Below are 11,670 nucleotides of genomic sequence, written 5' to 3' on the forward strand. Positions count from 1 at the left end.
TTTCCTTCTTTTCATGTCTGCATCTGAAAGAACTTCGCAGTCATTCCTCTCCCTAGACTGTGGCCGAATCTGCTCCGTCCGCGTTTCTTCGATGTTTTGCTATCTCCGCTACTCTCTGCCGGTACACTTCTTCCTTCGCAGCTGTCTTCTCTCAGTACATCTGCTGGAAAATGCCTCATCTGCGACAGCAATCTCTCTGTTACAGAGAGACTTCACCGGCAAATATCCGAGGTGAGCGAGGAGAGCGACCAAGCCTCGGATGGCAAAACGACGCCGTGTTCCCGTCCTGGACGGGAACCCGGCGTCAAACTTTAAGACTTGAAGGTACTGTCTTTGGTCTCGCAAAATCCCAGCAACCTCTGTCCAACCTCACCCACATCCAATTCATAATAACCTATGATCACTGCAAGGCGTTTTTTTGGTGACCAGGTCTGTCGACAAGTCGAGATTAATATAATGAACAGAACTGCGGGACCCCTTATCGCTGAGGGAGCTGCGCGCTACTATCGTCGCGGCATCTAGAATCTCACACGAATAGCCGGGGGAGGCTCCAGCCTGGAGCGCCAGGAAGTGCCAGGCTCGGCATCATATCTCATGAAACTTTCATGATGAAAGCTTCTGTTATCCTGTCAACATTACTTTGAGCAGTACCAATACGCAGGCACAACAACGCGGCGTGAATCAGTATCATAGGCCTCTGTAGGGGTGGCCTCGCCATAGTCTGAGCCATTCTCTTCGCCAAAGTGGTCGTGCGAGAAATATGGGCATCCGTTTTCACGTGAGACGAAGAGCATCCAACTCCAAACGGACTTTGGCCTTACACTCGCATAAGGCCACAACTTCTTGGTCTTCACTCCCCTAGACTATAATGAATCTCAACTCTGGAATCCAGAGTTTGGATGCAAGATCTGCCATTTGCGGAGTTGTAACCGGCGACCTTCGACGTCGAGAAGTCCCTTGGCTCTGCGTTTCTTATCGGTTGGAGTGAGAACTCCACCCGCGCCGGCATCGCGCGCTGCTAGCCGTTGAATTCGGCCTTTTGGACGACGCTGTCTGATTGTAACCTGGCCAGTCGATGGGACTCTATCAGAAGCTACTCATGGTTGGATCACCACGCGCGCTAGGTACCGACTCCCATGAGGAAATTTGGTAAGGCGCTTGTGACCGACACCATTGCTGGAGCCGTCGTCGCCGATGATATGCTCATGCTCTGTCTTGCTGATAATCGCCGCTCAAATTGAGCCATGAGCAAATTAACCTTTTTCAAATTAGCGAGGTTCAAATTGAGCCTTGCTATTGAGCCACTCAGTAGCTAGCTAAACCTCGTGCTAAGGGACAATGATGCTGTGCAAGTGTCTACGGAAGAAGCCTTCAGTGTGTCCCTTAGTTCCCTGCATTTTCTCACTTCTCTCAACTCAATGACAATTGTCGTAAGCGATTGTCGTAACATCTTGTTTCATGACAGACATCCAAATTACATGTAATCCTCGTCATCCTCCTCTTTCTCGGCCAAAGAGATCCACCAAGAACCCGGGGTGGAGCTGGTGTGGGCCTGGAAGTGATCACAGAGTTGCGCATAGAACCGCGAGAACACAGTAGGAGCCTTCATAGCCGCATGGATCTGCTGAACAGCAGCGTAGCAATTCGGTCGTTTTGCTACCGTGATACGGTACTGAGCCAAAGGGTTGCCACCGCTTGATTTGTCAGGGAAATGTCGGCTGAGGCAAACATAAACCCCACACTGCGTCACCCACGCCGTGTTCAGGAGGTATGCTTACTTTAGGTAAGTCCTTTTTGAGCATTCAATGGATTTAGTGTTGATAGTCCCAGAGCTGTTATCGACTCGGAAGTACCAATGCACGTCCCTTAGGCGGGTGGGATAATCCTCACAGTTCATATCGTAGCTTAACTCGCATGTATCGCCGTATGTATACACGTTGGCACATGCCATCTGCAGAGAGCTCATGGCGAAGTCGACCCGTTACGGTAGTTCACTTACATCCAAAGATGTATTGGTCTCTAGCTGAGCCGACTCCTTAGATGTTCGTAGAGCACAGGCTGTGAAAATACAGGCCGCGAAGTGGAAGATAATCCTTGACATGTTGACCATAGAGCATGGAAATATCATATTTGATCGTTGCCCGAGACGAGCGAAGCAAGGGGGACGCGCCCGTAATGATGCTCTGAGCCTACGATGTTGGCCCCAGTAAACTCTGATATCAATTGTAGTTGCTCGTGGATTGGAAATTACTATCTATTCAGGGGGCATCATTTGCTGCGTTGCTAACCTTCTTAACCGTGGCCGCAAATCCCGGTATCCACGAACTAGCTAGATTCATCAACCCTCAACCATTCCCTCCGCGGCCTCGATATTGTAATAGGCTGATAATCGGAAGATATTTGAGTTCGCTCACGAGCTAGCTACGTCGAGCGAGCTTGAACTGGTTAGCTGCCAGGAGGCCGACAAGTAGCATGAACTTATTCCCATCTCTTAGCCGGTCTATCATAACCACACCTGTGCTGTCCATTAGGTGTCACGGATCCGCGATGTAGATACACCCTTGGTGGGTGGATTCAGATGAACATCGCCCCGCATCGTTGCGACGGTCAGAGCCATTCCATATGGCTCCTCTTCCTCTATTGATGAGCCCGTGCTTTTCTGCTGTCCATTGACCTGGTATCGCGTTATGTGAACGATGATGGAGAAGCGATTGGATGTTGGAGAATATGCGTTTCATCACTGATCAAAATATGACTCAACCAATGATTCGGTTCACTGAAGGGACTTATCCTCCCTTCACATTTCCTAAAGATGACTGACCGCCCCCTACATTTAATTAGTATCCGGTCTTACTTATCGGAAGAGGACGTACATACTGCGCGTGGTGGACTGCCGGCAAAACACTTTAGAGGCTGTACACCATCATAATGTCTGGCACTGTTACTCAATGCAGTCATAGTCCGTATCATGTTAGATCGTCGCGGTAGGGTTCGTTGATTTCATTTCTCTTATGTAGTAGCATATTCTCCTTGACCAAGTTGAAGAGGCCTTTTCAAGACTCAAGTTGAATTACAGTCACACTCCTATTGTAACGCCATCTCGTTTATCGTGATCCCCCGTTCATTGATAGGTGATCTTTCCCTCCCTGTGAGCGTTTGAGTGGAGTAATCATATTTTTCGATACACAATATGTTCGGTGCTTGAAGTCAAGACAAACCTAGCTTGCAACAACAACAACAACAACAACAACAACAACAACAACAACAACATGAACATGGTGTCGACATACATCGATGAGAGAGATGAGCATACCTCGTCATGTTATGGTCGATCCGAGGCGACGAGTATCAAACAGAGTGCACAGGTCGGCGAGCAAAGCATTGTAATCATACAAACTCTCCGCCTTACTATGCCCAGCGATAATCAATTGTTGATGTAACTCGTCAACCACAACGTGGCATTCATCCGGATCTCTTCTAGGGGCTAGGATACCTCCCGCAGGGAGTACACGTCTCCGAATATTGATGCTGAGTTTTAGCAGTGGATCGTCGACCCACGTGTTAACGGTATGATCATGATGGTCGCTGACATGTAGCTGATAGGATGGGTCGACGCTGACAATGAACGTGGATTACGAGCGCCGTTATTAAGAACAAGAAGTACGACCTACCGAGTGTAGGCGATGGGCCCACATTCTAAGTGGATCGTGCTTAACCGTCCTTGCTCCAGGATGGTGAAGCCCCAGGAGGCCAACAACTTGCTATTGTTGATGCTACTTACTACCATCCAGCAGTCGTCCGTGTGGGAGGGTAGGAAACTCGCGGCTTCCCTCAGTAGTGGTTTATCATTCTTGTTGGGCTCACTGATTGGTGGTAGCTTGGCTTTAGATTGATTGTGCCCGGCTAAGCTCAGAGAACATCGGGAGAGTAGGATTAACGATGGTAAAAGGAACATGAGATATGGGAAAGCGCAGGGGGAAATGTCATTCTGCGCTTAGTCGTTGAGGAAATGCAAGATTGTGTAAGCGTGCAAGACGTCACGTCTCATGGAGAATTGTCAATGCTCATCGACCGCGTAAGATGTCGATTCCTCCAACGTCGTATCCGTTGCTTACTGGCTTGTTATCGATTCGAAAGGCCCCCAAGTGGTCTATGAAGGTAGTATCGGGAGGGAGGGTGGAATCTCTCGAGTAGATCCAAGAGAATAAGGAATAGGTTGGGTTGATCGCTACAGCTCGGGCAAGTGTTGTCTTGGCTCAGAGTCGAGGTCCGTCGTCTCTGATGAATTCTGAGGCCGTCAAGGTGCCAGGTCCTGGTGCATATGCGAGTGATAACGCGACCGTTGATGCCAGCAAGTGCCATAAATACACTCTCGTGGCACAGCAGGAGGAGAATGGGCTTATCAGATACCCCACATCACCACGATTCGCTTTCGGTACGGCTCCTCGGGATCAGGTGACCTGCAAGAAATTGGGCACTACCATACCTGGTCCGGGAGCCTACACTCCCAGAGACGTTGAGCTACCATCGGCTACACGGTAATGAAAAATTGTTACGGTATTATTCCCCGCCCCACTAGTCGACTAGATGTGCATTTGGTCGGTCGAATCGGACATCTATCGCTGATAAGACGAATGATTCCCCCGGGCCAGGATCGTACAGTCTGAGTCGCTCCCTAGGAGGACCGAGGTACGGCCCTTCGATACTCGTGCCTGACGCGGTTATTGTTGCTCTCAGCTACTCCACTGGATCTAGACGGGATGGTCCCCGGTCCACTCGGCCAAGGGAGCCGGGGCCTGGCCAGTAGGGCTCTTGTGAGGTCAATGCAATACGACAGTTGACGAGTAGATACGCGTCTCCGACAGCCTCAGCTGTATCCGGCCATGAGGCTGCACCGAGCTGGGGATTTGGCACTTCACAGAGGTATCACCACCATCCCACGAGAACAGTCATGACCCGTTACAGGCCTCCTATTGGTTCCTCGGGGTTTACATCCGCCCGTCGTACTGAGGCAGACTCATCACGAGGGCCAGGTCCGGGTACATATGAGGCGGGCAGCTGTATCGGACCTAAGACAAGTAGTGATGCTACTCCTTGTGATGGCATCCCCTTGTGATACAAAGGTTCGAGTGCACCACGGTTCACCATGCGGCAACGACGGAGGTCATCGAAAAAAAGGTAACGCTGCGTTGCTAGAGCTAAGAGGATGTTCACTTGCCAGATCCTAGCCCGGGCCCTGGAGCTCATGGGGGTGCTTACACCCAGTTTGGGTGAGGGCGATAATTATTCGAGTCTACATTTGTCATTGGCAGATACTGATTGTTATGGAGTTCTTCTTGTTGTTGTTTCATGAGAGTATATTTAGGTGGTGTAATTATGATGATCGTCATGATGGTGGCAATGCATTGTTGAGCTCAATGGGGGAGGGGGTCGGGTTCGCGGTTCTATGGGCAGTTACTTCACCAAATGCGCTACTACTACGACACCTCTCAATCCCATCGGCCTAATGGGCACGATGAGGGAGATGATACCTCTGAGAATTACACGCGGATATTGTTTGCATACCTAAGTAGATGTGGCGTTGGTCGATCGGCATTAGAAGCTGACGTCGCTGAAGTCCCCGAAGGAGGTAGTAGTAGTAGTAGGGTGAATGGTAGCGTGCTATGATGACAGTGTAGATTGTCATCGGTTGAAATTAAAGTGTTATCCACTGGACGAGTACTGCGAAGGAGAGGGGTCGTCGGAATTGAAGGCATTCCAAGATGCGGCCAGAAAGGTGCTCGATGTCCTTGATAGGAAACAACTGTTGGAGGCCAGGTAGTGCAATGGTGGACAACTTGAGCGACCTTTCTTCCGTGGTGGAGATCTGGAGTTCGATCCCTGCATGTTGTATTTTTCAGGGGCCGGCGTCTTAACCTGATGTTGCGGAAGTATGGAGGTGATGATGCGGTGGTGACTAATGGGGGCAGCAACCTGAAAGATGTACCGCTTCCTCGGACACCTGATCTAGATCGTTATGATGGTAGTTGTTTGAAAAGTCTAAGGATGTGGGCAGCCCTTTTTACACTCTATTGGAGGACGCAGCGGAGGATGAGGCGAAACTGAATGGTGATGACTATAGTGCCTGAATGGAGAAGTTGCCAATCTTGGTCTTGGCAGTTGCCAGCTCCCTGGTGTTACAGTCCTTGATGGCATCCCCCACTGCAGAGAGCCTCTATGAGGATGCGACTGCCTTTCTGAGGAAGTAAGTGACAGTATGGTTGGGGAAGTTTCACGCGTGGGTTCGATTCCCAGCAATACCTATCCTTATTTCCAGATTGGGTGGGTCCTTGCCTGCTTGGGTGATGATTGACAAGCCCCCTGTGTACCTGCTTGGAGCTGTCCATTGGTGCCTTCTAGCCGTCGTCACTGGCCAAGTAAGTGCATTACACTAATTTGTGGGGCAATGTATGGGTTACTGTGTAGCAGTATTTGACGGTGCTCAATCAGGTAGACGAGGTAGTGCCACAGACCCAGGAGGTTATCATGCCATGTTTATTGGCACTTGAGCATGTGTAAGCGTAAAGCCTTTGGCGACTGCTAAGACTGAAGTAGGTATCTTTCTTGGGCTCCCGAATATCCAGGATTATCTCAATTCTGTTCGGAGCTTATACGATACATGCTTGTGACCAGAAAAGCCCCTATGATTGCGAAAACAAGGTAGTAGTGCGAGCGGAGCGAAGCAACTTGTTTTGTATTCTTCCACTCACAGATTAGAGTGCTACGAACTACAAAGTCTTGCATCGGAGGCTGCTAGAGACATGGCTCTACCCTATAGGCATTCTTCATGTAATAGGAGAAGGAGTACAGCGGAGCGAAGCCGAGATTACTCTGCCGTTTTTGCAGGTACTCATGCGGAGGATGCTAATAATGAGTTGGAGTATATAGCAGAGTTGATGTTCCCGCCTTCTGAGAGGATCGACTGGCTTCATAAACAGTTCGAAGAGGTCAATGAGATTGTAGGGTGTTATCGACAAGTTGTGGCCGATTTATGGTTTTTCTATCAGTTATTGAGCTCGCCATTGGGAGTTGAAGGTAGAGTATATGGCAGTCTTGTGAATGGCTTCCCGACGGCACATAGTGATATAGATGTTGCTGTTGAATTAAGAGATGATGTTAAAGAGGAACTACTGTAATATTGGCTCAGGGCCCTGGTTTGGTGTCTGCCTAGGAGTATAAACTGCTGGGCTGTGGGGCAAGTCACACGCATGTATTGGTCAGCAGATCCAAGCAGCTTGACGCGGATGGTGAGGATGGTGGTTGTAGTGATAAGGAGGAGAACGAGAATAATCAAGAAGTATTGACGGAGAAGGCAAAGGATCGTAAGGCAACCATAGCAGCTATTGAGCTACTAGGGGAAGAGTTTGATAAACGAGGGTAGGTGTAGTTGGGTCGTTGTTGGTGTAGGGTGTAGTTCATGTATGGACAGGTATGCTGTTAACGAAGTTGTTACGGCTCGTGTACCGATATTGTTATTAGTGAAGGAAGTTACAGGTAGTAGTGCCGCCGCGTCGTTGGTTGAGGGGGATTAACGTCGTAATGATGATAAGGTCCTGATGGTGAGAAGGAAAAGGTCGAATTCAATATATCATTTGATCACGAGATAACACTATATAATTCAAGGCTGCTTAGATGCTATTCCATGCTGAGGCCAGAGGTAGTGCCTGCCGTGGCCCATTAGGGGGATGTATTCTACAGGTGCGGACGTTGGTAGTCCTAGTGAAGCACTGGGCCAAGACCAGGGATGTTAATGATGCCTGCAATGGCACCTTATCTAGTTACAGGTGAGCCTGTAGCTCAATGAGCTTTCCGCTCTTGTCGGCGGCAGCATAGGTTCGCCTCAGTGGTTTTGTCGCTTCAGTTATGCTCTGCTGGTCATATTTTTTCTCCAGCAGAAGGGTATATTACCATCCTTACAGGATCCTCGCTGCTTTCGTGATGTCAAGTCAGACTGGATAGTCGACAGGTAGAATTCGTGCTTGCGTACCAGCAGGTCCCTGGTTCAATTCTCTGTGACGTGATTGTCGACACTGCTCAGATACGTCGATTCACACGAACATCATGTATATTTTTTCGATTGGTTGTCGACTGGAGTGACTGACCCTCAGGAAGCCCTCAATCGATTTTTCCTCCCCGAATATGCTCAAAAGTAAAAAGGTGAATGCCGGATGCGGGGATCGATCCCGGCATCTCAGATCCGTGCCTAGCATTGCAGTGCTGCTATTCGAGTTCTTCGAATTTTACGCGGAAGTTTTCCCAAGCTACGAGTCCATTGTCGACATCCGAACTATCGGCCCACCAATGTCGAAGGAGGAGTACTTCAAGTCAGAGCTGGCCAAGATTTTGAAGCGAGTAGAGGCCAAGAGTAATAACCTCAATCGAAGGCCCGAGGGTAGCATGGATTGGGCAGGTTCTAACTATGGTGACAGTGATGGTGACGGACCTCACCCACCCACTATTGATGCTGTTATGAGCCTAAGGCGTCGTCGGACATGGCTGGCTATAGCGGATCCTTTCGAGAATCTTAGACTCCTCGGTGTTAGTGCCAGGGGCATGGAGAGGACCATGTTGGAGATGAGGGCGGCTTTGGCTGTAATACGAAGGCTTCACTATGTGGCTGGTTGATGGGGCTCCTTGTCATTTTTCAGCTGCTCAATCATCCAGATCCGAAGGTTGATTCGATCGAACGGCTGTTCTCGTCGCATAAGGTTCGCAGAGGAATGAGGGAGTTTGGCCATCCACGGAAGGCCATTGATAAGGCCGCCCACAATTGGGGGACCTATCACGACAATAGCGTGGAAGGCATTAGGACTAGGTGATACATAGTCGAGTCGTCAGAGGCATTGGTTCGCACGCTGAAGGTCTGTGGTTCGATCCCTCCTCGTTCAGTTACATTTATTATAATTCTAGCGAGTCTGCCGAAGCATTCTGCCGCAATCCCGAGCTTGATGATGCCGCTACGTGGGCGGCGGTGAATAGGGCGTGGACTTGGGCTACTCATGGGGTCCCATCGAGCCATGCTATGTTGAGGTCAGTGAACTCAGGGGATGTCATATTACCACCCTATCTTACTAGGTTTGATGTATTCTGCTGTCTTACCATGCTGGAAGGAGTCAGTGTTACGTCAACAGAGTGCGTAGAAGCATTGCCGGGCCATAGACTCGTCCGTTCTAATGGCCAGGCTGATGATGATGAGGTAGAAGCAGTAGGGCATCACTACAGGGACTGTTATGGTTTTAGTCTGAAGACGAGTCGAATATGGAAGTGGTTTGTAATATGCCCCAGTTCCAACAGGCTTTGGCCAATGCTCGCACTATGCGGCGTAGTACCACTATCAACGATCAGCGTCGTTCAAAGCAGTTTACTAAGGATCAGCGTTATGCTCCTCATCGAACGTCTACCAACCAATTGCCTCCTGCTCCGCAATCTAGTACCGATCAACACGGTGCTCCCGACCTTCCCCCCCATAGTCGGCCCTCGCATCAGCAACCCGCAGCTCCCCGAGGGACCGGACATCATCAACCAAACGCTGACAAACGAGGTCCACATCAATCAACCAATACCAGTCGGGCCTCTGAACCTTCTAAAGGCCAACAAGGTCTTACTAAGTCGTCGAAAGGCGAAGCTGCTACCAAGGCTGCCTCTAACGATCGTTCAGCTGAATCGCTGAAGGACCAGGGCCCTGCCCAAACTTCCTCCTCTAAGCCACGTCGGGATCGCCGAGGGCGGAGAGACAGTTGGAGGGATACTCAATGGCTCCCTACACCACCGAAAGGGAGGAGGAGCCGGCAACGACATAGAGACGACGATCCGGACTACGATCGGCCGAAGCCTGTGAATGGTGATAAGCAGCAGCTATACAAGCCAGGGAAGGCTACACCTTAGGTAGGGTGATGGGGTGTGTGGAAATGGCTTTATTATGGTATATGTAGGTCAAGTTTCTATGAAGAAGGTGAACGGGTATAATGTCTCAAGAGCCTCCGAGGTGGTGGGATGATTGAAGAATAATAAGGGCCGTTGTCGCACTGCTTGGCAAGTAGGGAAAGGTCCTCGGTTCGATCCCTGACGATGTCATTTTTTCAGTCGATAATGTTCGTGTACGGTAGTTGTATTAGCTTTAGTGAGGCATCTGTATCATTATTTGGTAAACTACCTCAGTGACATTGATAATAATTCTCGGTGCAATGCCCGTTCTGAAGGTCTCTTCTATCTGTCTCCAAATGTACTATGTGGACTACTATAATAACTTGCGTTGGTCAATCACCTTCTTGCATACTAGTGTGCAGTGTACTACTGCACACTTCAGCGATCTCAGCGAGGGGAAGCAACAGACTGAAAGGTGAATCTGAGGTTGATGGAAGTTGGGTAACTGTGTAGCATTACTAGACATAAGTTCTTCCAAATATCTCTATGTCCATTCTGGGCGCGTTAGGGCCATGGCAAGCCTGCAGGGCTAACTCTGTTGGTCAGCTGGACGCATCTTTCGATAGTCCCACCGTATCATCATCGTCATCATCCTCCATCATGCATAGAAACGCGTATCTTGATAACAGTACAGCAGAAGATGATATGATCAGTCTTGAGGTCAGACTTGAAGCTTCTTCTCCCTTGTTGCATTCAGCACTGGATTAGGATATACCACACGATTTGGACCGTGAGATACGGCGGAGCGATGCAGCACACGGTGGCCACCATGCTGAAGGCGTACCTTACTCACCCGTACTCACCCATCGGTGAGTTACTCTGCTGATTAAAGTCGGATCAGGCAATGAAGTCGCCAACAATGGAGCGAGCAACCCCGCCGTACAAAGAACGACCTCCCAGGAACGTCAATAGCGGAAATCGCCTCGTGGTGGGCTCAAGCTAGCTTCAGTGGCCACTCCAATAGGCCCTGGTTCAGGTGCCTAACAGATCATTATTCAAGTCACAGACCTTCGGGACACCTGCTGAGAAGAAGTCGGCCGTCGCTACACCGGACACCAGAACGTCTCCAGGTAGCTCTTGACATATCCTACACTGTGTGTGACACACATATCAGTTATTAGGTCCTCAATCAGCGAGCCCGAAGCCTAGGCCGGCAAGCCTTATCATATCTCGATGCTTGGTAGAAGAGGAAGAGGCTCCGCCTGAGGCGCTGCTGTCACTGGGCATAACGAGTACCACAACTTTCTCTCATGCTGTGATGGAGCTCGTACATTAGACCATATATCGGTGACATCATTCACTCCTAACAATGCCACACCACTAGCCTCCTATCCTTCCTGCCGGGCCATTGAATGTGTGCTCAACCACGGCTCCCCTGCAGCCGATCGGCATGCCATGTGTGCACCCCCGCCCTCCTCGATAGGCTTTGAGACGGGAGAAGGCCTCTCTAACCAAATCAGCGAGAAATGTTTCACTCAAGACGCTCAGTGGAGGCGAGCAGTAGAGGAAGTTCGTCGAGCGGTGGGTCGGGCGTTGGGTCACGCTAGTCATTGCTCATGGACATGTATAAGTTCAAAAGTCAGCTGCCCGTGGGTGTCCTTCCTCCCCTTATGAGCTAGTTGCCGACCTACTACGAGAAGGGCTTCTGAGCTATATGGCTTCTGGTCTCTCAGTGAGAAGTCTCTGATGCCCATGATAGACCTGATA

At 49.9% G+C, this 11,670-nt stretch overlaps 3 protein-coding genes across 4 annotated transcripts; 2 read left to right on the top strand and 1 right to left on the bottom strand.

Moving 5' to 3' along the window:
• Nucleotides 1–1,474: 1,474 nt before the first annotated feature.
• On the bottom strand, nt 1,475–2,101 carry Pmar_PMAR006221 (hypothetical protein; the record flags this gene model as incomplete). Its single annotated transcript, XM_002774548.1, has 3 exons — nt 1,475–1,718; nt 1,779–1,951; nt 2,000–2,101. 3 exons carry the CDS (start codon nt 2,099–2,101, stop codon nt 1,475–1,477), a joined length of 519 nt encoding a protein of 172 aa, XP_002774594.1.
• Nucleotides 2,102–4,082: 1,981 nt separating this feature from the next.
• On the top strand, nt 4,083–5,396 carry Pmar_PMAR006222 (conserved hypothetical protein). Its single transcript, XM_002774549.1, has 10 exons — nt 4,083–4,158; nt 4,261–4,355; nt 4,407–4,538; nt 4,588–4,689; nt 4,738–4,803; nt 4,849–4,923; nt 4,966–5,078; nt 5,124–5,178; nt 5,222–5,270; nt 5,313–5,396. Exons 1-9 carry the CDS (start codon nt 4,153–4,155, stop codon nt 5,226–5,228), a joined length of 651 nt encoding a protein of 216 aa, XP_002774595.1. The 5' UTR covers nt 4,083–4,152; the 3' UTR covers nt 5,229–5,270; nt 5,313–5,396.
• A 254-nt stretch (nt 5,397–5,650) lies between these two features.
• On the top strand, nt 5,651–10,240 carry Pmar_PMAR006223 (conserved hypothetical protein; the record flags this gene model as incomplete). Of its 2 annotated transcripts, XM_002774550.1 has the most annotated exons (24): nt 5,651–5,817; nt 5,901–5,982; nt 6,027–6,108; nt 6,160–6,244; nt 6,317–6,416; nt 6,490–6,554; nt 6,595–6,699; nt 6,752–6,828; nt 6,886–6,998; nt 7,047–7,171; nt 7,264–7,416; nt 7,469–7,533; nt 7,590–7,696; nt 7,738–7,823; nt 7,901–8,005; nt 8,078–8,188; nt 8,235–8,404; nt 8,450–8,631; nt 8,688–8,854; nt 8,929–9,069; nt 9,115–9,235; nt 9,280–9,924; nt 9,972–10,075; nt 10,123–10,222. In XM_002774550.1, 22 exons carry the CDS (start codon nt 5,651–5,653, stop codon nt 9,922–9,924), a joined length of 3,054 nt encoding a protein of 1,017 aa, XP_002774596.1. In that variant the 3' UTR covers nt 9,972–10,075; nt 10,123–10,222. The 2 variants fall into 2 exon arrangements, with proteins under 2 accessions (XP_002774596.1, XP_002774597.1); XM_002774551.1 differs by having other exon boundaries at nt 9,972–10,240.
• Nucleotides 10,241–11,670: the final 1,430 nt, after the last annotated feature.

Source organism: Perkinsus marinus (genome assembly GCF_000006405.1).
Source record: "Perkinsus marinus ATCC 50983 genomic scaffold scf_1104296958234, whole genome shotgun sequence".
NCBI classification, from domain to species: Eukaryota; Perkinsozoa; order Perkinsida; family Perkinsidae; genus Perkinsus; species Perkinsus marinus.